We start from the raw sequence: 23,878 nt of genomic DNA on the forward strand, positions 1-23,878 counted from the left end.
CTTTATGAATGGTATTTAAAGCCAGGAAGAACAAGATTAGATATGCACTTATAATAAACCAATTCCTCACTCAGCTTATTTCCAGAATATCAAACAGAGAGAACACCAGTCTCTACTTTTTGTTGTTGTTACAAATCCATGCATTAAGTAGGTTTTCGGCTAGTGCAAATATTTTCTTGACCAAGCTAGGTCTATAAAGCAGTAGCAGCACCATATTCGAAGTAATTCTTTTTTGGAAGGAAGATTCCATTCAGTCGGGTATAGAGGCCAAGTCACTTTTTGAAAATAAAATTAATATTTGGTAATTAATAAAATTATGAATTTCTATGAATAAAGAACTTAATTCCTTCCTTAAAAAACATTTTATGCTCCAGAAAAAGACCCTGTAAATACCTTTGCATCAGGTTTATCCTTATCCTCGAATGAACCAAGCTCTTCTGGGCCAAGGGAAAATAAAGCTTCTAAACAAAACGTAGAATCAGAGATATAAACAAAGTTATTTCATTTTAAAAAACCGTTTTAGAGAGCCGAAGCCTCCAGTAAATAAAATCAGTTAAAGATTCAGAGTATGACTGTGGCAGTATTTATACTGTTACTCCACACATTTTACTTCCTGATAACATTACTTTTAACCACCGACTCTATATATAAAGTGTCATGCTAAGGTTTCAGTACAGAAGATCCATAAAAGGAAAACTATGTTTATAAAAACAGTAACACCAGAAATCTTCAATGGCTTCCTATTGCCTACTGCAGTGGGTCCCAAAAGCCACATGAAGAAATACACAATATATAATAGTGTCACGTGTGCTCATTCAGAAGCCACAGTTGAGGCTTCCAACCATCCTTTCGAGAGAAAGGCCACCTTTAACTCTCAATGCCCTTACTTTTTTTGGTATAAGAATGTCTTTTCTGTGTTAAGGGTAACAACAGATGGTAGGGACCTTACCTGGAAAAATAAGTTGGTAACCCAGGGACAGTTTCCACAATTGTTTTATACTTCCAAGTCTAGGCATGCCACCCACTGGGGCATATCAGAATCTTATGGGAAGTCTGTATTCAAACTAGGTGGGAACTCCTACTAGAAAACTTTGATCTACTCTAGGAGAGAAGGGATGGGATAGGTACTCCCTCCGAAAACCTCCGAAAACCACCGCTGCCCTGGTTATGAATGTTATATTCCTCCTGAGCTCCTGGCAGGAACTGGGAAGAAATGAACTACAAAGGCTAAAGCATAAAACCATACAAGGACTTATGCAATTACTTCCCACTATTCTCAGCCACCCTGAACTAGTACGGTGGAACCCAATCCAGCCCTACTCAAGATACCATCCCAAAAAGTTCCAGAATTATTCTCCCCACCGGTAATCTGCTAATTCTTACCCCTTCCAAATTCTATTTTCTCTTCAATAAGCATCAGGATTCCTATGAGGCCTTAGATGGAATGCACAGCCCACACTAAGATACAAGCCCATGTGCTTGGCCAGCGATCTCCTTTGCTGAGAGTAAGGTGGCCTGGGCTCTTGCTCGGTGGCCTTCTCCATTCAACCTTATCCTTGCTCAGTGGCCCTCTCTATGACCTGGACCGCTTGCCCACCAATCACCTTTCTCAGTCTCTTTTTAAGGCTACTTTTTTATTTCAACTATATTAAAACTTGGAAAACTTTTATTCTCCCTAGTAATCTGTTGAAATGTATGTTGAAAAATCTAATGGTGGAATAACTGAATACATTAGGGAGATATTTTTATGGAGAGAATGGAGTCAAGGACAAATGCCATTACACTGAAATCCCACTACTCTGAAATCCCACAGGCAGCTTAATCTGTTCAAATAGCCCTGGGAAGGGGATAATGGTATTTACTAAATCTCGGGAGGCAGGAAGTCTTCCTAAGCTTAGAAGCAACAGAAAATGTCAAAAAAATTTGCTAAATTTGGTAGCGATGGGAAGAGGAATGAGATACAGGATACAAGATGAGCCAGGTTTTCTGTCCTCAGTATAAGGAGACGCTGTGGAGAGCTGAGGCAGTCATGCAGCTTTGTGGCTGAAGGCCCCAATCAGGGCCATGTGAAGGTAATGTTCATACTGAAATCAAGGGATCAGAGAGACTACGACCCTTGTGGAGGAAGCTAATTTGCAGAGATGGGAATGGGACAAACATAGAGAAAAACAGGGGCAAGAAATCAAGGCTCTAATGAGGTCAGGCTGGCTTCCTGCAGTGGTTGCAAGAAGATTCCCCTATATTCTTACTGTAAATCCCCCTTTTAATTGAGTTAATATGAGTGAGTTTGTTTCTTATACACAGTCCCTTATCTAACATTGTGGGCCTTTGGACCTTCCAGATTTTAGAAAGGTAATATGAAGAAAGGGTCATAGTATGTTAACATTACATTCCTAGCAGGGTTTGGGGTAAACAGTATCCATTAATCAAGGAGTTGATAGTCCTGTAATAAATGTTATGAATATCCACCCAAGTGAGATAACTAAGACTATAAACAGCCTCACATCAGGACAGGTTCTGATACCAAACCAGTTCAGATCAGGTTGTCAGAACATTCTGGATTTCAGAATTGCAGATAAACGATTGTGGACTGTATAAATAATGTGCCGCCCCTCCCCACTCCAAAAGGCAGGACAAAATTGTTTTGGGTAACTCTGGCTGAAATGTTTATTACTTTAGAGATATTTTAAAACTCAAAAATACAAATAGCATAACAATAACGAAGGCTAGCAAAATTGTCTTTATGTTGTATTTTAAATTATAGGAATTAGGAAAGAAATCCATTGCCTTATTTTTTGTTACTAAAAATTACTGTGCTTGTACAGAATATATTTAAGATAATTTAAGCTTCACATTTCCCTAGAGAGAGTTACCATTTCTTACATTAGCAATAATAAACGCATACGGGGGAATACACCTTTAAGATAATTTGTAATCTTGCATAATTGATTATATGTAGAGGCAAGGGTACATATTACTAATCAAAAGCATGTAACACAGCATACCTCTGAATTCAGGTGTGAAATGAAGAGTCTGAAGAAGGGAATTGAGGTAACAGGTTCCACCCTGATTTCTAATTCCACTTAAATTGGTGAATTCTCTAGGAGCCGGTGGCTCCAAAGCTTTGGTCTTTAATTTCTTCTCTTTTCCATACTGATAATTTGACACACTGGAATAATCTTCTTCAAAAAGATCCCCAAACATTCTGAAACTAGATCCTACCCTTAAAAAAAATGACATGTTAAACAAATGCTTTTATTTTTAAAACAAATTTTCCACACAGCTCCCCATCTTATACTTGGGAGTATCTATTAGAAGTTTATCCAGTAGTTTGGCCTTTGGAGACTGCAAGACCTGGATTTTCTCATCCCTGCTCCAAACTACCTGGGTGACCTCAGGCAACTTACCTGTGTTCTTATAGGTAAAACGGGATACCAACTACCACGCAGGATCATTTAAACCAAATGGGAGACTTTTAAGAAAGGCATTTGGGGCACAGGATTTGGCTCACAATAAATACTAGCTGCTTTTAAAAAAGTCATAGTGAAAAAAGAAAGAAAACCCCTCATTACACCTCATCTACTGCTGGGCTGGCAAAGCCAGTCCTAGATTCTGAGTTGACAAGGGTCTGGCGACCATCAACCACTTCCTGAAATCTCAGCTTCTTACACTTCTTGTACCAAATTATGACACTCAAAGGAATTACATGGAACAAATTAATCTTCACAGCAGTTTAGTACACGGTCCCAAAGCTAAAGAGCCGGAAGGAGGTTCACCGGGAAAAAAGGACTGCCATTAAAACCAACGAGCCCAAAGGCCCTCCACTATGTATTCAGTGATGCCAACATTAGCTGTGGGGACCTACAGGACCGCTCAAGGTCTCACCTCGAGTGTGGAGGAGGGTCACTTGAAGATGAGAAATGCAAAGAGCCTAGCACAGTTCCTAAGGGACAGGAAGCGCTGAAATGCAATATTCCTTCTCAACCCGCTCCTCAGGAAAAAAAAAAAAAAGCACAAAAAATGGAACTTGAAAGTCCGGCCTCGAGTTCGTGGTCTGGATTCCAGTCTCCCCTACGCCGTGGTCGTGACCGAGGCCAGGGCCTCCCGCCCTCCACGCCAGCACCCGGCCCAGGGGCGCGAAAAAGCAGAGGGTCGCCGCGGCCGCGTACCGCTAAGCCGACGCCAGAAGAGCGCCGCGTCGGGAGGCCGCCGGGGCAGCCCTCGCCTCGCCGTCCTCAGGCGTGCCGCCCACAGCGTCCCTGAGCCTCCCACGTCCCCACCCCGAGAACCCCAGCTGCCAGGCCCACTTACTGCCTAAAGCCCAGCACCACGAGCCGGCCCAGACCCACATTCGAAAGAAACATACGCGCCCCAACCGGGCGGAGCCACACTGCCGTGGGCAGCTCCCCCACGGCCTGGAGCGTGGGCCATTTATGGAATGCGCGGACTACGTTTCCCAGGATGCCCCGCGGGAGCGCCGGCCCAGCCCGCTGCGCGGGACCGTATGGGCAATGTAGTTCTTTTGCCCTCAGAGTGCGGAGTCTCGCGGTGGAAAGGCTACGTTGGAGTCCCCTGTGTTCTTGGGCGCGCGAGTCCACGGGTCCACTCGGTCAGCCGGCGACGCACCTAATCACATTTTAGAGCTTATATTTGCTGCTGTTCGCACTCCAAAATAGTCTTTTGGCATGGTTAATTTACAACTTACCTAAACATTGGAAAGCGTAGGGCTTCAAGTTTGCCACGTTCTTCGGAAGACATATTCCGAATGTGTCTCCAGTGAAAAATGTTCCACGTAACCTTAAACCTGTACAACATCCTCAGTGTTAATTTTGTCTGCACCAACTCTAAGTAGCATACACAGGAGTACATAAAAGCCTCAAATTTTTCCTCTTGCCCCCTTGGTCACCTTTAGTGGACTATCTCAATGGCCCGTTTAGGCTCTACTTCTGGCATCACCCCTGGTCTAATCCAGGCTCCATCCAGGAATGAATGAGCAAGACAGGGAGAACATCGTTTTTACTGCAGCGGAAGGTTTGAGAGATGAAGAACAGCTATAGTGATCGATGAAATTGCAAGGCAGGTGTCAAAGTGAACCCTCGGGGATTTGTACATGGAACATTTTAGGGAGATTCTTGTCACTGCGCTGTTCAGGAAGTGCTGATAGGGAAAGAACTGGAGACAGAGGACCAGCTAGACGGCTAAGGTTTAGATCAGGAAACCACAGTGGGAATGGCCATTCCCAGTTATCAGTCATCACTCGGCCACCCTGGCAGCCTCCTCTTCATCATGTTGCGCGCATTCTATCCTGCCCTTTGAATGCTTCTCCCCTGCCTGCTCTGCCTCATACCCCTATTCCTAAAAGTAGATATTCCTCAAACTTCCATTCCCTGACCAAGAATAAACGCTAGAAGGTTAGTTCCAGGAAGACACAGGCTCTCCGTTTTGCAGAGCTGTATCCCGGCCACCTCAATAGTTCCTGGCTCATTAAAGGCTTTTAATAAATATTTGTTGAATGAATGAATGAATGAATGGCCTGTTAAAACCACCATCGTTCTCCTCATCCAGCATCCAAGTCTTGCAGCTGTATTTGGAATTTCATCTTTTGTCCATGAAGTCAACCATTTGTGACGCAAAGTCTTGCCTGGACAATGTTTCTTTCTTTCTACAGCTCTCTCTCTCTGCCCATCAGACTCTCACGGAGCCTCACCTGCATTAGGCCAACAGCTTTTTCAGTGGACTCCCATTTTATCCATCCCATCCTACATGTCACTCACTACGAGATCCACCCTGAGGTCACGTTTTTTACCAAGAAGCTTCAGTGCTTCCCCAGTGTCTTCTGTAGAAACTCCTCATTTTGATGTTCTTAGTCGGCTGTGGTCCCAACACTCTTCATGCTGTATTTCTCACTACTCTCCCGTTTTCTAGTTAAAGTGTTTCCAAGGTTGCCATCTGCCTTCCTGCTTTTGTGACCTGATTCAGGTTGTCCTCTCTGAGAGATATCTGTCCTCCCAGATCCTCCCTTCACTGCCTTCAATGAAAACCCCATCTCAAACTGTAACTCATCCATAAAAGTTTTCCAGATCTCTAAACAAGATCTGATCTTTTCTTTCATTAAGCCTTCAGGATTTTGTGTAACTCTCTTGTGACCCGTGAATCTGGCAAAGTCACATCTGATCATTTTGTCACTATCTCCAAGTCAGGGATTATATCTTATCTGCCCTGTCGCCCCTACGGCAGGTAATACTAAAAATATCAGTTGCGTTATCATTAATAACACCTATATGTGGCTTTGTAGTTTATGATGAAATTTTAGAATTTTTAAGAAAGACATATTTATTTATTTTAGAGAGAGATTGAGCACACGCATGTGCAAGCGAGAGGAGGGGCAGGGGGAGAGGGAGAGAATTATCAAGCAGATTCCCTGTGGAGCTGGGAGCCTGACACTGGGCTTGATTGCAGGACACTGAGATCATGATGTGAGCTGAAATCAAGACTGGATGCTTAACTGACTGAGCAACCCAGGCGCCCCTTTATGGTGAAATTTTAAATCCTTTATTTGCTCCCCAGAAAATTTGAGTTGAACCTATAAAACTGTTGATCTGACTCTGGGCTCATGAAGGTTTCACCCAGTATTCTGACCATGTGAGGTGTTACACAAGAAAGGTTAACGATGATTTTAAAAAGTTGTGAGCATTTATATTGCAGATAGTTTCTAAGCACTATCTCATTTAATTCTCATAACAATGCCCCATGGTGGGAACTGATATCATTCCCATTCTATAGATGAGGAGACTGAGATCCTGGGAGGTATATAATTCCTACAAAGTTACACAGAAAATCTCCAACCAAGATTTGAGCCCTGGCTCTAGGGCCAGCACTCTTAATCACCATTTCTACCCCGCCTCTCTAAAGTCAGTCACCTGCTTGCTGACTTGGTCATCCTCTCTCCCTCCTTCTTTCTCTTCTTCCTTCCCTTCTTTCTACAAATATTGATGAGCCCTTCTCCTGTGTCTGGCACTGGGGATATTACAAAGAGTGAGACAGAAATTGTGGCAACACTGCTACCAGCCTGTTCAATATGCTTCTCTCCTTCTTCTTTACCAGCAGACCCCCAGTTTTATAGGGGGCACGATTTCCCTCTCTGAGTGGTCATGTGACACAGTTGTAGCCAATGAGTAATAGCGATAGTTAACACTTACATAGCGCTGACAGCATGCCAGGCAGTAAGTGTGTTTATATATTATTAACCTTAAAGATAAAACCTCTCAGTTATTTTACCAGCAAAAATGGCTTTATTTGGGAATAGCAGAAAATTATATTCTGTTCTGGACATGGAAGCTATGGCAAAACCATAGGCAAGTTCAGAGAACAAAAGAGAGGAATGATGCTTTCATAGAGGGAAGGTGGTTGTTGGAAGAGGCTGTTATAAATAAAAAGTCCACTAGAATAAGCTGGATTGGCTGAGTTGCTGCAGCCTCTCATTGGCCGGGCTGTTGCTGAGCAAGGAGACAATCCTTCCTACCGCAGGGGTAGTAAAGCATAGGCTTCTTCCTGTTGGAAATGCAAGGTATTGTCTCTTCCTGTTGGGGTCTGCCATTGAGGAAGTGGGGTAGGGTGGGAGAGCTCCCCTTCTGGCCAACTGAACCCATTTTATTTTATTTTATTTTATTTTATTTTTTTAAAAAGATTTATTTATTTATTTGAGAGAGAGAGAGAGAGAGAGAGCGCATGAGCAAGAGGGATAAAGGGAGAACAAGAGAGAATCCAAAGCCGACTCTGTGCTCAGCATGGAGCCTGAGATAGGGCACCATCTCATGACCCTGAGATCACGACTGGAGCTGAAACCAAGAATCTGACAGTTAACTCACTGTGCCACCCAGGCAGCCCAACCAATTCCATTTTAAATGAGGTTTTCTTTATTCAGTTTCACAATATGAATTTAGTTAATTAAGTGTCCACAACTATAGCATTTCTGCTATAATAGCAGAAGTCGTTGGGTGGGGCTTCCAGGAAAATTCTTTGAGAAGAGACTCTAGTTGTTTTGCCCTTGCCCCTCCTTTTCTTCCCCTAGAAATGTAGACATGATGGCTGGGGCTCCAGCAGCTATAAAGAGCATGAGGATGCAGATCACTCCATAAAGACAGAAGGAATCTAGATTGGGGATGAAATTATAAAACCGCTCAATCAGTCCTTGAGTATTTACCTCTTGATTTCTTTTCTGCAAGACAAAAAGTATGCCTTCATTTAAGTTACTGTGTGGTGGTGTCTCTGGCATTCAAAGCTGAATAAAATTCCTAACTGGGACACAAGCCTTCAGAAGGGCAAAGTGAGTAGAGAAGAGCAAGAGATAAAAAGCAAAAATATGACATGTCATTAGTTATGTCAAGTTATGACAAGTTATGTCAATATGACATGTAACTTATATATAAGTTAAGTAGCACAAATCCAGTGACGCAGGAAGATTTAATCCCCCAGAGACTTGGATAATGTTTACTGAACCATCACTTCCAAGTAATGGGGAGAAACTCAGCAGGCAATACTCACCAGGATCCAATTTTCTCCTGATTAAAATTCAGTATCAGGGCACCTGGGTGGCTCAGTGGGTTAAGCATCTACCTTTGACTCAGGTCATGATCTCTGGGTCTTGCGATCGAGCCCGTCGGGCTTCCTGCTCAGCGGGGAGTCTGCTTCTCTCTCTCTCTCTCCCTCTGCCCCTCCCAACTGCTCGTTTTCTCTCTCTCTCTCTCAAATAAATAAATAAAATTTTAAAATAAAAGAAAATAAAATTCAGGCCAATGACCCAAATATCCATCTTCGGATGAACAGATAAACAAAATGGAAAATGGGTATATACATGTAAAGGAATATTATTCAGCCTTTAAAACGCTGATACATGCTACCAAATGGACACAAAAGGACAAATTCTGTATGATCCACTTATATAAGGTACCTAGATTAGGCAAATTTATGGAGACAGAAAATAGAATGTTGGTTTCCAGGAACTAGGGGGAAGGGAGAATGGAGAGTTAATGTTTAATGGGTTGCACAATGTAAATGTACTTAATGTCACTGGATTGAACACTTAAAAACAGTTAAAATGTTAACTCTTATGTAATGTACATTTTGCCACAGTGAATCAAAAAATTTAAAATTATTTTTAAATCAAATATAATGTATTTTGTGCAGCCATAACCACTATCCATCTCCAGAACTCTTTTCATCTTGCAAAACTGAAACTCTATACCTGTTAAATAGTAATTAACCATGACCCCCTACCCCCAGCCCCCCACAATCACCATTCTACTTTTTAAAAAATAACCCCTTTACCCCAACACTCATGCTTACCATAACCATTATTTTTGTTACTACGAGTTCTTAAAAAAATACAGATCTTCCTCAACTTACAATGGGGTTATGTCCTGATAAATAGTAAAAGTCAAAAATGTATTTAATACACCTATACCGAACATCATAGGTTAGCCTAACCCAACTTAAATGTGCTCAGAAACTCTCCCATTAGCCTGCGGTTGGGTAAAATCGTCTGACACAGGCTATTTTATAATAAAGTGTTGAATATCTCATGTGATTTATCGAATACTGTACTGAAAGTGAAAAACAGAGTGCTTATATGGATGCAGAAAGGTTATCAGTGTATTGGTTGTTTATCCTTGTATTCATGGGGCTGGCTGGGAGCTGTGGCTCACTGCCTCTACCCAGCATCAGAAGAAAGGATTATACTACATTTTGCTAGCCTTGGAAAAGATCCAAATTCAAACTTGAAAGTAAGGTTTCTGCTGGAGGCATATCATTTCACACCATCATATAGTAAAAAAAATCGTTAAGTTGAACCATCGTTAATTCAGGGAATGTTTGTATATATATTCCATATATCAGTAAGATCAGGCAATATTTGTCTTTCTATATCTGGCTTATTTCACTTAGCACAGTGTCCTCCAGGTCCATCCACGTTGCAAATGGCAGGATCTCCTTCTTTTTTATAGTTGAATAATATTTCATTGTATATATATATATACATATATATACATATATACACACATACACATATATACGTATATATACATATATACATATATATGTATATATACACCACATCTTTTCCCTTCATCCATCGATGAATGTTTAGGTTGTTTTCATATCTTGGCTAGTGAGAATAATACTACAATGACATGGGAGTGAAGATACATTTTCAAGATCCTGGTTTCATTTCCTTTAGGTGTATACCCAGAAGTGGGATTGTTGGCATATGGTACATCCATTTTTAATTTTTTGAGGAGCTTCCATACTATCTTCTTTAATGGCTGTAACAATTTATATTCCCACCAACAGCGTACAAAGGTTCACTTTTTTCTGCATCCAATACTTGTTATATTTTGACTTAGTGATAATACCTCCTAAGAGCTGTGAAGTGATATCTGATTTTTGTTTTGATTTTCATTTCCCTTATAATTAGCGATGTTGAGCATCTTGTCATGTACCTATTGGCCATTTGTAATTCTTCTTTGGAAAACTGTCTATTTAGGTCCTATGTCCATTTAAAATTTTTATTTATTTTTTAATGTAAGAGTCCCTTAGGTATTTTGGATATTACTCTGTCAGATTTATAGTTTGCATATATTTTCTTTTATTCCCTAAGTTGCCTTTTTATTTTGTTGATTGTTTCTTTTGCTGTGCAAAACCTTTTTAGTTTGATGTAAACTACTTGTTTAATTTTGCTTTTGTTGCCTTTCCTTTCAGTGTCAAATCCGAAAAATTATTGCCAAGACGAATGTTCAGAAGTTTCCCCTTGTTTCTTCTAGGAGTTTTACTTGCAGGACTTACTTTTCAATCTTTAATCTGTTTTGAGTTGATTTTCGTGTATGGTGTAAGATAAGGGTCTAATTTCTTTTTCTTTCTTTTTCTCCCCCCACCTTTTTTTTGAGTGTAGATATCTAATTTTCCCAACACCATTTATTGAAGAGACTATCCTTTCCCCATTGTGTATTCTTGGCAGCTTTGTTGAAAATTAGCTGGTCATATATGCATGGATTTATTTCTGAAGTTTCTTTTCGTTTTCACTGATCTATGTGTCTGTTTTTATGCCAGTACCATATTGTTTTGATTACTATCACTTTGTAATATAGTTTGAAGTCATGAAGTGTGATGCCTCCAGCTTTGTTCTTTTTGTTCAAGGTTGCTTTAGCTATTGGGGGTCTTCTGTGGTTCTATGAAAATTTTAGAATTGTTACTTCTATTTCTGTGAAACAGTGCTACTAGAATTTTGATAGAGATTGCATTGGATCTGTAGATCACTTTAGGTAGTCTGAACGTCTTAATAACAAGACTTTTTACACTCTGTGAACACTGCATATTTTTCTATTTATTTGTGTCTTCTTCAAATTCTTTCATCAATGTCTTATAGTTTTTGGTGTACAGATCTTTCACACCCCCTTCTGGTTAAATTTATTCTTAAATATTCTACTTTTCCTTTTGATGCTACGTAAATGGAATGGTTTTCTCAACTTTTTTGGACACTTCATTGTTAGTATATAGAAACACAAATGATTTTTGCATATTGATTTTTTATCCTGCAAATTTACTGAATTCATTTACCAGTTCTAATAGCTTTTTGGTGGAATCTTTGCATTTGCTACATGTAAGATCGTGTAATCTGCAAATAGAGATAATTTTCCTTCTTATTTTCAGATTTGAATGCTTTTTATTTCTTTTTCCTCCCTAATTGACCTGGCTAGGACTTGCACTATTATGTTGAATGGAAGTGGTGAGAGTGGGTCCCTTTCCCTTGTTTCTGATCTTAGAGTGAAAACTTTCAGTCTTTCATCGTTAAGTATGAAGTTAGCTGTGGATTTGTCATATATGACCTTTATCATGTTGAGGTACATTCCTTCTATACTGAATTTGTTGAGAGTTTTTACCAAGGGAATATTGAATTTTGTCCAATGCTTTTACTGCATCTATTGAGATAATCATATGATTTTTAGTCTTCATTTTGTTAATGTGTTACATTTATTGGTTTGTAAATGTTGAACATTCCTTACACTCCAGAGATAAATCCCTCTTGATCATGGTATGTTATTCTTTTTTGAAAAAGATTTATTTATTTATTTATTTATTTGAGAGAGAGAGAGAGAGAGAGAGCAGGAGAGGGGCAAAGGAAGAGGGAAAGAAAGTCTTAAGCAGACTCTGTGCCGAGCACAGAGCCTGATGTGGGGCTTGATCTTATGACCCTGAAATCATGACCTGCCTCAAAGCCAAGAGTCAGATGCCCAACTGACTGTGCCACCCAGGCACCCAGGTATATGATCCTTTTAAACTTTTTTTTAAATTAAGTAAGCTTTACACCCAATGTGGGGCTTGAACTCACAACTCTGAGATTGAGAGTCTCATGCTCTACCAACTGAGCCAGCCAGGCGCCCCAATCACGGTATATGATCCTTTTAATGTGCTGTTGAATTTGGTTTGCTATAATACATATACAAAATATAAAGAGAACGGACTCAAAGCAGAACATCATCAAATCACAAAAGAAGACAGCAAGAGAGGAAGGAAGGAACAATGGATTTACAAAACACTTAGAAAACGATTAAAAAGTAGCAACAGTAAGCTCTTACCTATCAATAAAATCTTAAATGTAAATGGACTAAATCTTTAATCGAAAGACATAGAGTAGCTGAATGGATATAAACATAAGACCTAACTATATGGTGCCTATAAGAGATTCTCTTCTACTTAAGGACACATATAGATGGAAAGTGAAGGGACGAACAAGATAGCAGCCCAAAGAGAGCATGGGTAGCTATACTTATATCAGACAAGATGGACTGTAAGCCAAGAACTATAACAAGATATGAAAAGGTCATTATATAATGGTAAAGGGTTCAGTTCATCAAGAGGATATGACAATTGTAAATACATGTATACTCAACGTTAGGAAATATAAAAGGAGATATTGACATTTCCGAAGGGAGAAATAGACAGCAGCACACAACTCCAATAATTCAGACCATAAAACAAGCCTTGGCAAGTGTAAGAAGATTGAAATCATGCCAAGAATCTTTTCTGACCTCAGTGGTATGAATCTAGAATTCAAGAACAGGAGCGAAACCAGAAAATTCACAAATGTGTAGAGATTAAACAAAATGCTCCTGAACAATTGTATGGACAAAGAAGAAATAAAAAGAGAAATAAAAAAGTGTCAGAGAGGGGCACTTGGGTGGCTCAGTCAGTTAAGTGCCCAACTCTTCATTTTGGCTCAGGTCATGGTCTCAGGGCTGTGAGACTGAACCCCATATCAGGCTCTGCACTGGGCCTGGAGTCTGCTTGAGATTCTCTTTCTCCCTCTTCCCCTCCCCCATTCTCTCTTTCTCTAAAGTAAATAAATAAGTCTTTTTAAAAAAAGTATCAGAGACAAATGAGAATGGAAATGCAAACTGCCTAAATGTAAAGTTGTCCTGAGAGGGAAGTTCATAGCAATATACACCCACATTAAGAAATAAGAAAGTGATTTTTTTAAAATAATTTTTATTTTGTTATATTAGTCACCATACAGTACATCCTCAGTTTTTGATGCAATGCATATAACACGTTCTTAATTAAACAATTTAACTTACACCTCAAGGAACTAGAAAAAGAACAAACTGAGCCCAAAATTAGTAGAAGGAAGGAAATAACAAGTCAGACCAGAAATAGGGGAAAGAGAGACTAGAGAGGCAATGAAAACAATCAATGAAACTAGAGTGGCTGTTGTTTTTTTTTTTAAGATAAACAAAATTGATAACTTTCAGTTGGACTAAGAAAAAAAAACAGAGAAGGGTCAAATGAACAGAATAAGAAATAAAAGAGGAGATATTGCAATGGATATCATAGAAATAGAGAGGACCATAAGAGACTACTATGAACAAGTACATACCAATACATTGGACAACCTAGACAAATGGATAAATTCCTAGGACTGTAAAACCTGCCATGCCTGGATAACGAAGAAATAGAAAATCTAAACAAACCAATAATGAGTAAGGAGACTGAATTGTTAATCCAAAATCTCCTAACAGGGGCACCTGGATGGCTCAGTTTATTGGGCATCTGACTCTTGATCTAAGCTCAGGTTTTGATCTCAGGGTAAATTCCAGCCCAGTGTTGGGCTTCATGCTGGGCATGGGACCTACTCAAAAAAAAGGAAAAAAATCTCCTTACAAAGAAAAACCCAAGGCTAAATGGTTTCACTGAAAATTCTACCAAATATTGAGAGAATAATTAATTCTGATCCTTCTCAAACTCTTCTGAAAAATAGAAGAGGAAGGAAACCCATTTTAAGAGGCCAGAATCAAATACCAAAGCCAGATACAAAAGCCAGACAAAAGCATACTACAAGAAAAAAAAATTGCAAGCCAGTATGCCTGATGACTGCAGATGCAAAATTCCTCAACAAAAATCATTTTTAGAAGATTCAGAGAAGTCTGTAAACCCTTCCCACTGCAGTATTCCTGGGTCCTCATTGGTCTCGGGGGCATTCACAGGCAGTCCATCTGCAGAGTCAAGAACAGTTGTTCTTGCAGATTTGCATAGGATTTCAACTAGTGCTGGAAGAAAGAAGAGCTAGAGCAAAAGAACTCAAGCAGGGAAAGCTTTCTGTTAAAAACGGGACTGCTGGCATGGAGGCTGCGATGTCTCTGAAATGGGTGCAGCAGCCCTGGTTGAGGCCGGGCAGTGACCACGGCGTGGATCACCAGAGGCCAGATGCCTGAGCAGGTGACGTTGAACCTGCTCTGTAAGGTGAGAAGACCTGGAGACGAGCTGGAGCAGTCGCCTGGGCTGAGGTTCAGTTGCCCTGGCAAGGAGAGGTGAGCTGCTTTGTACTTTTCCCTTCCTTCTTTCCTTCCATCCTTCCTTCCTTCCTTCCTTCCTTCCTTCCTTCCTTCCTTCCTTCCTTCCTTCCTTCCTCCTTCCTTCCTTCCTTCCTTCCCTTACTCATTCTTGAATGAATATTTGGTAAGCATCAACTGTATTTCAGAAGCATCTAGCAAGTGGCAGACACAGGGCTAGATGTCTAAGATATAATATGAGTAAGATTGATATATCGAGGTGCCTAATTTCATGGAGCTCACTTTCTTTTTTAAAAAAAAAAAAGATTTTATTTATTTATTTATTTATTTATTTGAGAGAGAGAGAGAGAGAGAAGGGGGCAGGAGCAGAGGGAGAGGGACAAACAGACTCCCCGCCGAGTGCAGAGACTTATGTGGGGCTGAGACCACGACCGGAGCTGAAATCAGGAGTCAGGCGTTGAACCAACTGAGTCACCAGGGGCCCCGGCAGCTCACTTTCTAGTGGAGGAAACGAAGGAAAAGCTATTTGGTAGCTGTACACAGTGATAAGTGGCTCGAGGGAAAGAATAGAGGGATGTGACAGAGTAAGTGGCCGGGATGAGGGTGGGGCTGTTTCTGATGTCACCCTCAAGGCAGACTTGTTGGAGGAGAACTAACAAATGAGACGGCACATGAAGAGCCCAGGAAAGACCACTCCAGGCCGAGGGGACAGCCAATGCTAAGGTCCTGAGGTGACAAGGAAATTGTCATGTTCCGGATGCAGGAAGGAGGCTGAGTGGAGGGAGCAAGCAGAGTTGGTTTAAAAGATGGATGGGAGCTGGACTCACGCAGGAGATTTCGGCCGAGATAAGTTGGCGCATTTTCTAAGTGCAATGGGAAGTATGCAATGGTGTTATGAAGACATAGCAGAGTGATTTATGTTTGGAAAGACCCCTCTGGCTTCTCTCTACAGAGCAAGAACGACGGCAGGAAATTCAGTTAGGAGGTTACTCCTGGCATCCAAGCAGGACGTGGTGGTGGATTGGGGTCAGTGGAGGTGGAGTGTGCAAGGGCAGATTGGAGAGCTATTCTGGAACTAGGACAGGACGTGGGCATGGGTTGTGCGGTGGCTGTGTAATATGTCAGGTAGACGAGGCTGGATATCATTTCCTGGAATTCCCTTCCCTGGCTCCTCCTTCAGCTTTTCCCACAGGGGGGACGGATGTGTTTAGCTCTGTGAGGAAGAGCGCCAGCTTCTCCCGGAGGACACCCACATCCTCAAGGTTGGAGGCCCGAGCACACTGCAGGGTTCGAGTCCCTTCTCCTGGGTTTCAGCTCGTCCTTGTGGGCCCCAGCTCGTCCTTGCTCCCCCACTCCACACCCACCCACACTTTCTGAAGACTCACCCTGCTGTCCTTAAGCTCCAGCGTCAGACTGTTGACAGAAGTCGTTCGGTCAGCTCCCAGATAGTGTAGGTCAAATCCTGTAACAAGTCCTTTGACTGTATGTATCTTTGACTGTATGGCTTCACTTGTCCGCTTGAACGCTGAATGGTGAGTGGTGAGGCTGTGGGAGAGTGATGCCTTGTACGCGCTGTGACCTGAAATACTAGGTAGATGGAAATGTCGTTACCATCCAGAAAGCCTGGAAGAGAAGGAAGAGCTCATGGAGGGAAACCAAGAGTTGTGTTTCAGATACACTTAATTTTAGAAGCCAGTGAGGTAGGATCTGAACGCCGTTAGAGTCCATCCTTTACTGTCAGGATAAATAAATCAGTACCTGGGAGCAGTTGTCGCATTGCTTTTATAAGAAAGAGCTTCCCCAACGTCTGGGATGCCTACAGATGGAACAGGCTGCCTCCAGGGTGGGTTGAAGAGTGGCTGTGTTGGCTGGAGGTCCAAGTGATAGATGGGGGTACAAAGCCCTGTACTTGTTTTCAAGTAGTCAGCTAAAATCTTTTTTCACTAATGGTTTAAGTAGTTGCAAAGGATGCTTTGAAAGGTAATCCTTTCAGGGGCACCTGGGTGGCTCAGTTGGTTAAGCACCCAACTCTTGATCTCAGCTCAGGTCTTGAACTCAGGGTCGTGATTTCAAGCCTCTCATTCGGCTCCAATTTCTATATGGAAGCATTCTGTGTCCTTTTATGTGATGGTCCCTTAGGTGCAGCCATAAGAGGAGACACAGGAGAGGCTCCGGAAAACAAAGTTTATTATACACGTAAGTCCTAGAGAAAGGGCGTGCCAAGCAAGGCTACGTGGAGGAAGCGCCAGGCTTGGTCAGGAGGCGGAAGCAGCAAGGCCAGGGGAGGGCCTGGGCCACTGACTTTTTCAGTGTTTTCATGGAATGGCAAGGCAGGGCAGGCAAAGAGGTTAGAACCGGCTAGTCTGAATAATTTTGGTAGGCTCTAAGCTATAGGGGTGTGGCCTGGTTGCCTGGTCCCTAGCCCTGGGATGATTAAGGCAGAGGAATAGTGTCTCCTAGGGCGCTGGAATGGTTAGTTTGCATATCGAAGGCATGCCCTGGACTGGGCCCTTTGCTAGCTCTAAGAATTAGGGCTAGGAAGGAGTGAGTGTAGTCTCCCCAGCCAGAAGGGTTTTTAAGATGTCCAAACGTCACAAGAAAATGAAAAATACAAGCAGTTCTGGAAGTATGCTTTCTTGTCTCGTGGATAAATACCTAGGAATGCAGAGCCTTGGGCTGTCTGGCCGGAGTAGCCTTACCTTTCTAAGAAACTGCCAAACCATTGTAGGGTCTCAGCAGCAGCGTATGAGAGGTCCAGCTCCTTCACAGATTCGCCAACAATTGGAGCAGGCCGTCTTTCGCATTTCAGCCATTCTGTGGGGCGTGCAAATTAAATTATAGGGGTTTTTTTCTTATGATTTTATTTATTTATTTATTTATTTATTTATTTGAGAGAGAGGGAGAGAGCATGAGTGGGGTGAGGGGCAGAGGGAGAAGTATACTCCCCGCTGAGCAGGACCCCCCCCCCCAGCCCCCACAAGGGACTGTGTCCTAGATCTTCGGGATCATGGCCTCAGCTAAGGCGGACACGTAACTGACTGAGCCACCCAGGCGCCCCATTCAATTGTAGTTTTAAATTCTCCAATGTGTAATGACATGGAGCACGTTTTCCTGTGCCTGATTCCCTTCTGTATATCTTCTGATGAAATGTCTGTTCAAGTCTTTGCCTATTTAAAAAAATTCTTTTTCCCTCTTAGAGAGCTTCAAGAGTTCTTTATTCGTACAGAAGTCCTCTATCAGGTATATGCTGTACAAATATTTTCTCCCAGTCTGTGGATTCTCCTTCCGTATTTTTATTTATTTATTTATTTATTTATTTATTTATTTATTTATGTATTTGTAAGATTTTATTTATTTATTTATTTTAGAGAGAGACAGAGAGAGAGCATGAGCAAGCAGGGATTGGGGGGAAGGACAGAGGAAGAGAGAAAATCCTGAAGCCAACTTCCCGCTGAGCATGGAGCCTGACTAGGGGCTAGATCCCAGGACACTGAGATCATGACTTGAGCAGAAATCAAGAGCTGGCTGCTTAACCCGCTGAGCCACCCAGTTGCTCTAAATCACAATGGATTTTTGAGTGTTGATCTTGTATCCTGCAACTGTGCCGAACTTACTTATTGGTTCTAGGATATTTTGTAGATTCCATTGGAATTTCTTCAGACATGATCCTGTTGTCTGTGAATAAGGCAGTGAGACCTTTTCTTTCCAGTCTGGATGCCTTTTCTGTGTCTTGACCGACTGTGTTGGATAGAATCTCCAGAACAATGTAGAATGGAAGTGGTAAGACAGTCATCCTTGGCTTGTATCTGATTAGGAGTAAAGCATTCAGTCATTCACCACTAAGTATGATGTTAATTCTGGGTTTTTCGTAGATGCTCTTTATTAAGTAGAGAACCTTCCCTTCTTGTCCTAGTTTTGTGATGATTTTTTATCAGGAACAGATGTTGGATTTTTTCGAATACCTTTTCTGTGCCTATGGAGATGATTATATGGTTGTACTTTTTTGGTTTATTTATATGGTGAATTATCTTGATTGATTTTCTAATGTTAAAACTGCCTTGTATTCCTGGGATAAGTCCCACTATCATTTCATATATTATTATTATATGTCTTTTATATACATTTATATAATTTAATTTGATTTGTTAAATTCTGTTTAGAATTTTTGCATTATACTTATGAGGGGTATTGCTCTATACATTTTTCTTTTTTAAAAAATTCTTTTATATTTATTTATTTATTACTATGTTCAATTAGCCAGCATATGGTACATCATTAGTTTTTGATGTAGTGTTCAAGGATTCATTAGTTGCATATAACACCCAGTGTTCATCACCACCCGTGACCTCCTTAATACCCAACACCTGGTTACCTCATCCCATCCCCCTTCCAGTCTATACGGTTTTCCTTTCTTATGATGTCATCTAGTTTTGGTATGTGGTAATACTGGTCTCATTGACCAACTCTGTGGTCTCCTGGAAAGATTAGGAAGTTCTCTGTGCATCTGTCTCTAGAATATATCTTTCCTCATTTCAGAATATATTTTGGAAAAATAATTGGTTTTTTTTTTTCCTTCCTCCAGTGTTTGGTAGCTTTTCTCAGTGAAGCCATTTGGGCTTGAAGTTTTCTTTGCGGGAGAGTTTGAATTCAAACTTAATTCAACTTAAAACACACAAGTTATTTTTATTTCTTTCTTCTTGATTCAACTCTAGTAGTTTGCATCTTGTGAGAAATTTGTCCATTTCATCTAAGATGTAGAATATATTGGTGTAAATTTCTTCTTGATATTCTTTCTTTCTTTTTTTTTTTAAAGATTTTATTTATTTAATTTGACAGAGAGAGACTGCCAGCGAGAGGGGGAACACAAGCAGGGGGAGCGGGAGAGGAAGAAGCAGGCTCCTATCAGAGGAGCCTGATGTGGGGCTCGATCCCAGAACACCGAGATCACGCCCTGAGCCAAAGGCAGACGCTTAGCGACTGTGCCACCCAGGCGCCCCTGTTCTTGATATTCTTTCTATCTTTTTTTCTTTTTTTAAGTTTAAATTCAATTAAATAACATGTCATGTATTATTTGTCTCAGGGGTACAGGTCTGTTACTGATCAGTCTTATATAACACCCAACCCAATAATATGTTGCTCATTACAACACATACACTCCCCAATGTCCATCACCCGGTTACCCCATTCCTCTACCCCCCTCCCCTCCAGCAACCCCTCAGTTTGTGTCTTGTGATTATGGTCGCTTATGGTTTGTCTCCCTCTCTGGTTTCATCTCATTTCATTTTTTCCTCTTTTCCCCTATCATTCTCTGCCTTGTTTCCTAAATTCCACATATCAGTGAGATCATATGATAATTGGCTTTCTCTGATTGACTTGTTTCACTCAGCGTACTACCCTCTAGTTCCATCCATGTTGCAAATGGCAAGATTTCAGTTTTTGAGGGCTGCCTAATATTCCATTGTGTGTGTGTGTGTGTGTGTGTGTGTGTGTGTACCACATCTTTCTGCATTCATCTGTCGATGAGCTCTTTCTATAGTTTGGCTATTTCAGACATTGCTGCGATAAACATTGGGGTGCACGTGCCCCTTCAGATCACTACAGTTGTATCTTTGGGGTAAATACCCACTAATATGATTGCTGGGTCTTACAGGGCAGCTCTATTTTCAACTTTTTGAGGAACCTCCGTACTGTTCCCATTGTGGCTGTACCAGCTTGCATTCCCACCAACAGTGTGGGAAGGATCCCCTTTCTCCACATTCTCTCCAACATTTGTTGTTTCTTGCCTTGTCAATTTTTGCCATTCTAACTGGTGTAAGGTGGTATTTCAAAGTGGTTTGGATTTGAATTTCCCTGATGGCTAATGACGTTGAACATTTTTTTCATGTGTCTGTTAGCCATTCGTACGTCTTCATTGGAAAAGTGTCTTTTCCTATCTTCTGCCCATTTTTTGACTAGATTATTTGTTTTTCTGGGTGTTGAGTTTGAGAAGTTCTTTATAGATCTTGCATACCAGCCCTTTATCTGTAGTGTCATTTGCAAATATCTTCTCCCATTCTGTGGATTGCCTCTTTGTTTTGTTGACGGTTTCCTTTGCTGTGCACAAGCTTTTCATCTTGAATGAAGTCCCAGTAGTTCATTTTTAAAATGCCTTTGTTTCCCTTGCCTTTAGAGACGTGTCTAGCAAGAAGTTGCTGCAGCTGAGGTCGAAGAGTTGGCTGCCTGTGTTCTCCTCCAGGATTTTGAAGGAGTCCTGTCTCACGTTTAGGTCTTTCATCCAGTTTGAGTCTGTTTTTGTGTATGGTGTAAGGAAGTGGTCCAGTTTCATTCATCTGCAAGTGGCTGTCCAATTTCCCCAACACCATTTGTTGAAGAGAAGGTCTTTTTTTCCATTGGATATTCTTTCTGGCTTTGTTGAAGACTAGCTGATCATAGAGTCCAGGGTCCATTTCTGAGCTCTCTATTCTGCTCCATTGATCTGTGTGTCTGTTTTTGTGCCAGTGCCATAACGTCTTGATGATTACAGCTGTGTAATAGAGCTTGAAGTCCGGATTGTGATGCCACCAGCTTGGTTTCCTTTGGGCTATTCGGGGTCCTTCTTGTTCCATAAGATTTTTAGGATTATTTGTTCCAGTTGTGTGAAAAAAGTTGATGGTATTTTGATAGGGATTGCACTGAAGGTGTAGATTGCTCTATGCATAGACATTTTAACAATATTTAACCATATTTATTCTTCTAATCAATGTCTACACATAGACATTTTAACAATAATTTGTTCTAATCAATGAGCATGGAAAGTTTTTCCATTGTTTTGTGTCTTCCTCCATTTCTTTCATGAGTGTTCTATACTTTTTGAGTACAGTTCCTTTGCCTCTTTGGTTAGGTTTATTCCTGGGTATCACGGTTTGGGGCGCAATTGTAAATGGGATCAACTCCTTAATTTCTCTTTCTTCTATCTCATTGTTAGTGTATAGAAATGCAACTGATTTCTGTGCATTGATTTTACATCCTGCCCCTTTACTGAATTCCTATATGAATTCTAGCAATTTTCTGGTGGAGTCTTTTGGGTTTTCCATATAGAGTATCCTGTCATCTGCAAAGAGTGAAAGTTTGAGTTCTTCTTTGCTGATTCGGATGCCTTTTATTTCTTTTGGTTGTCTGATTTCTGAGGCTAGGAATTCTATACTATGTTGAACAGCAGTGATGATAGTGCACATCCCTGCCATGTTCCTGAACTGAGGGGAAAAGCTCTACAGTTTTTCCCCATTGAGAATGATATTCGTAGTGGGTTTTTCATACTAGCTTTCAGGATATTGAGTTTTGTACTCTCTATCCCTAAATGTGAAGAGTTTTATTTTTTTATGATAATTTATTATGTTATGTTAGTCACCATACAATATATCCTTAGTTTTTGATGTAGTGTTCCATGGTTCTTTATTTGCGTATAATACCCAGTGCACCATGCAATATGTGCCCTCCTTAATACCCATCACCGGCCTAATAAAGAAAGGATGCTATAGTTTGTCAAATGCTTTTTCTGCATCTATTGAGAGGATCATATGGTTCTTGTCCTTTCTTTTATTTCTATAGTGTATCACCTTGATTGATTTGTGGGTGTTGAACCAACCCTGCAGCCCAGGAGTAGATCCCACTTGGTCATGGTAAATAATCCTTTTAATGTGCCATTGGATCCTATTGGCTAGTATTTTGGTGAGAACTTTTGCATCCACGTTCATCAGAGATATTGGTCTGTAATTTGCCTTTTTGATGGGGTCTTTGCCTGGTGCTGGGATCAAGGTAATACCGGCCTCATAGAGAGAGTTTGGAAGTTTTCCTTCCATTTCAATTTTCTGAAACAGCTTCAGAAGAATAGGTATTGGTTCTTCTTTAAATGTTTGGTGGAATTCCCTTGGGAAGCCGTCTGGCCCTGGCAGGCCATCTGGCCCTGGGCTCTTGTTTGTTGGGAGATTTTTGATTAGTGCTTCAGTTTCCTTGCTGGTTATGGGTCTGTTCAGGTTTTCTATTTCTTCCTGGTTCAGTTTTGGTAGTTTATATATCCCTAGGAATGCATCCATTTCTTCCACATTGCCTAATTTGTTGGCATATGGTTGCTCATAGTATGTTCTTACAACTATTTTTATTTCTTTGGGTTGGCTGTAATCTGCCCTCTTTCATTCATGATTTTATTTATTTGGGTCCCTACTCATTTCCTGTGGATAAGTCTGGCCAGGGGTTTATCGATGTTATTAATTCTTTCAGAGAACCAGCTCCTAGTTTCATCGATCTGTTCTACTGTTCTTTTGGTTTCTGGTTCATTGATTTCTGCTGTAATCCTTATCATTTCTCTTCTCCTGCTGGTTTAGGCTTTATTTGCTATTCTTTCTCCAGCTCTTTTAGGTGTAGGCTTAGGGTGTGCATTTGAGACCTTTCTTGTTTCTTGAGAAAGGCTTATAGTGCTATCTGCTTCCCTCTTAGGACTGATTTTGCTGCATCCCAAAGATTTTGAACAGTTGCGTTTTCATTTTCATTTGTTTCCATGGATTTTTAAAATTCTTCTTTAATTTCCTCACTGACCCATTCATTCTTTAGTAGGATGCTCTTTAGCCTCCATGTATTTGAGTTCTTTCCAACTTTCCTCTCGTGATTGAGTTCCAATATCAAAGCATCGTGGCCCAAAAATATGCAGGGAATGATCCCAATCTTTTGGTACCTGTTAAGACCTGGTTTGTGACCCAGGATGTGATCTATTCTGGACAATGTTCCATGTGTACTAGAGAAGAATATGTATTCTGTTTGCTTTGGGACGGAATACTCCGAATACCTCTGTGGAATCCTTCTGGTCTGGTGTGTCATTCAAAGCCCTTATTTCCTTGTTGATCTTCTGCTTCAATGATCTGTCTATTGCAGTGAGGGGGTGTTAAAGTCCCCTACTACTACCTAATTATTAGCGATGTGTTTCTTTGATTTTGTTATTAATTGGCTTACTTAATTGGCTGCTCCCATGTTAGGGGCATACATACTTACAATTGTTAGATCTTCTT

The 23,878-nt window shown here is 40.9% G+C and overlaps 1 protein-coding gene and 1 non-coding gene across 7 annotated transcripts in view; both read right to left on the reverse strand.

The window, feature by feature from the left end:
* USP40 (ubiquitin specific peptidase 40) overlaps positions 1-4,440 on the reverse strand; it is a 75,578-nt gene extending 71,138 nt beyond the window's left edge. For 2 of the 6 annotated variants that reach the window (XR_007188452.2, XM_044380717.3), the window contains exons 1-3: positions 4,312-4,430; positions 3,006-3,223; positions 394-461 (exon numbers count right to left, since the gene is read on the reverse strand). Coding sequence is in view for 5 of the 6 variants with exons in the window: in XM_044380717.3 (XP_044236652.1) it covers positions 394-461; positions 3,006-3,223; positions 4,312-4,364 (339 nt within the window). In the remaining variant the exon portion in view is untranslated. Of the gene's footprint in view, positions 1-393; positions 462-3,005 lie in introns of all 6 variants that reach the window. The other 4 variants (XM_044380711.3, XM_057305708.1, XM_044380698.3 and 1 more) reach the window with 4 other exon arrangements.
* Positions 4,441-12,357: 7,917 nt separating this feature from the next.
* On the reverse strand, positions 12,358-12,430 carry TRNAE-CUC (transfer RNA glutamic acid (anticodon CUC)). Its single transcript has one exon. It is a non-coding gene; the product is annotated as a tRNA-Glu (tRNA).
* Between the last annotated feature and the right edge of the window lie 11,448 nt (positions 12,431-23,878).

The sequence above is a fragment of the Ursus arctos genome, unplaced genomic scaffold (assembly GCF_023065955.2).
Source record: "Ursus arctos isolate Adak ecotype North America unplaced genomic scaffold, UrsArc2.0 scaffold_1, whole genome shotgun sequence".
Taxonomy (NCBI): Eukaryota; Metazoa; Chordata; class Mammalia; order Carnivora; family Ursidae; genus Ursus; species Ursus arctos.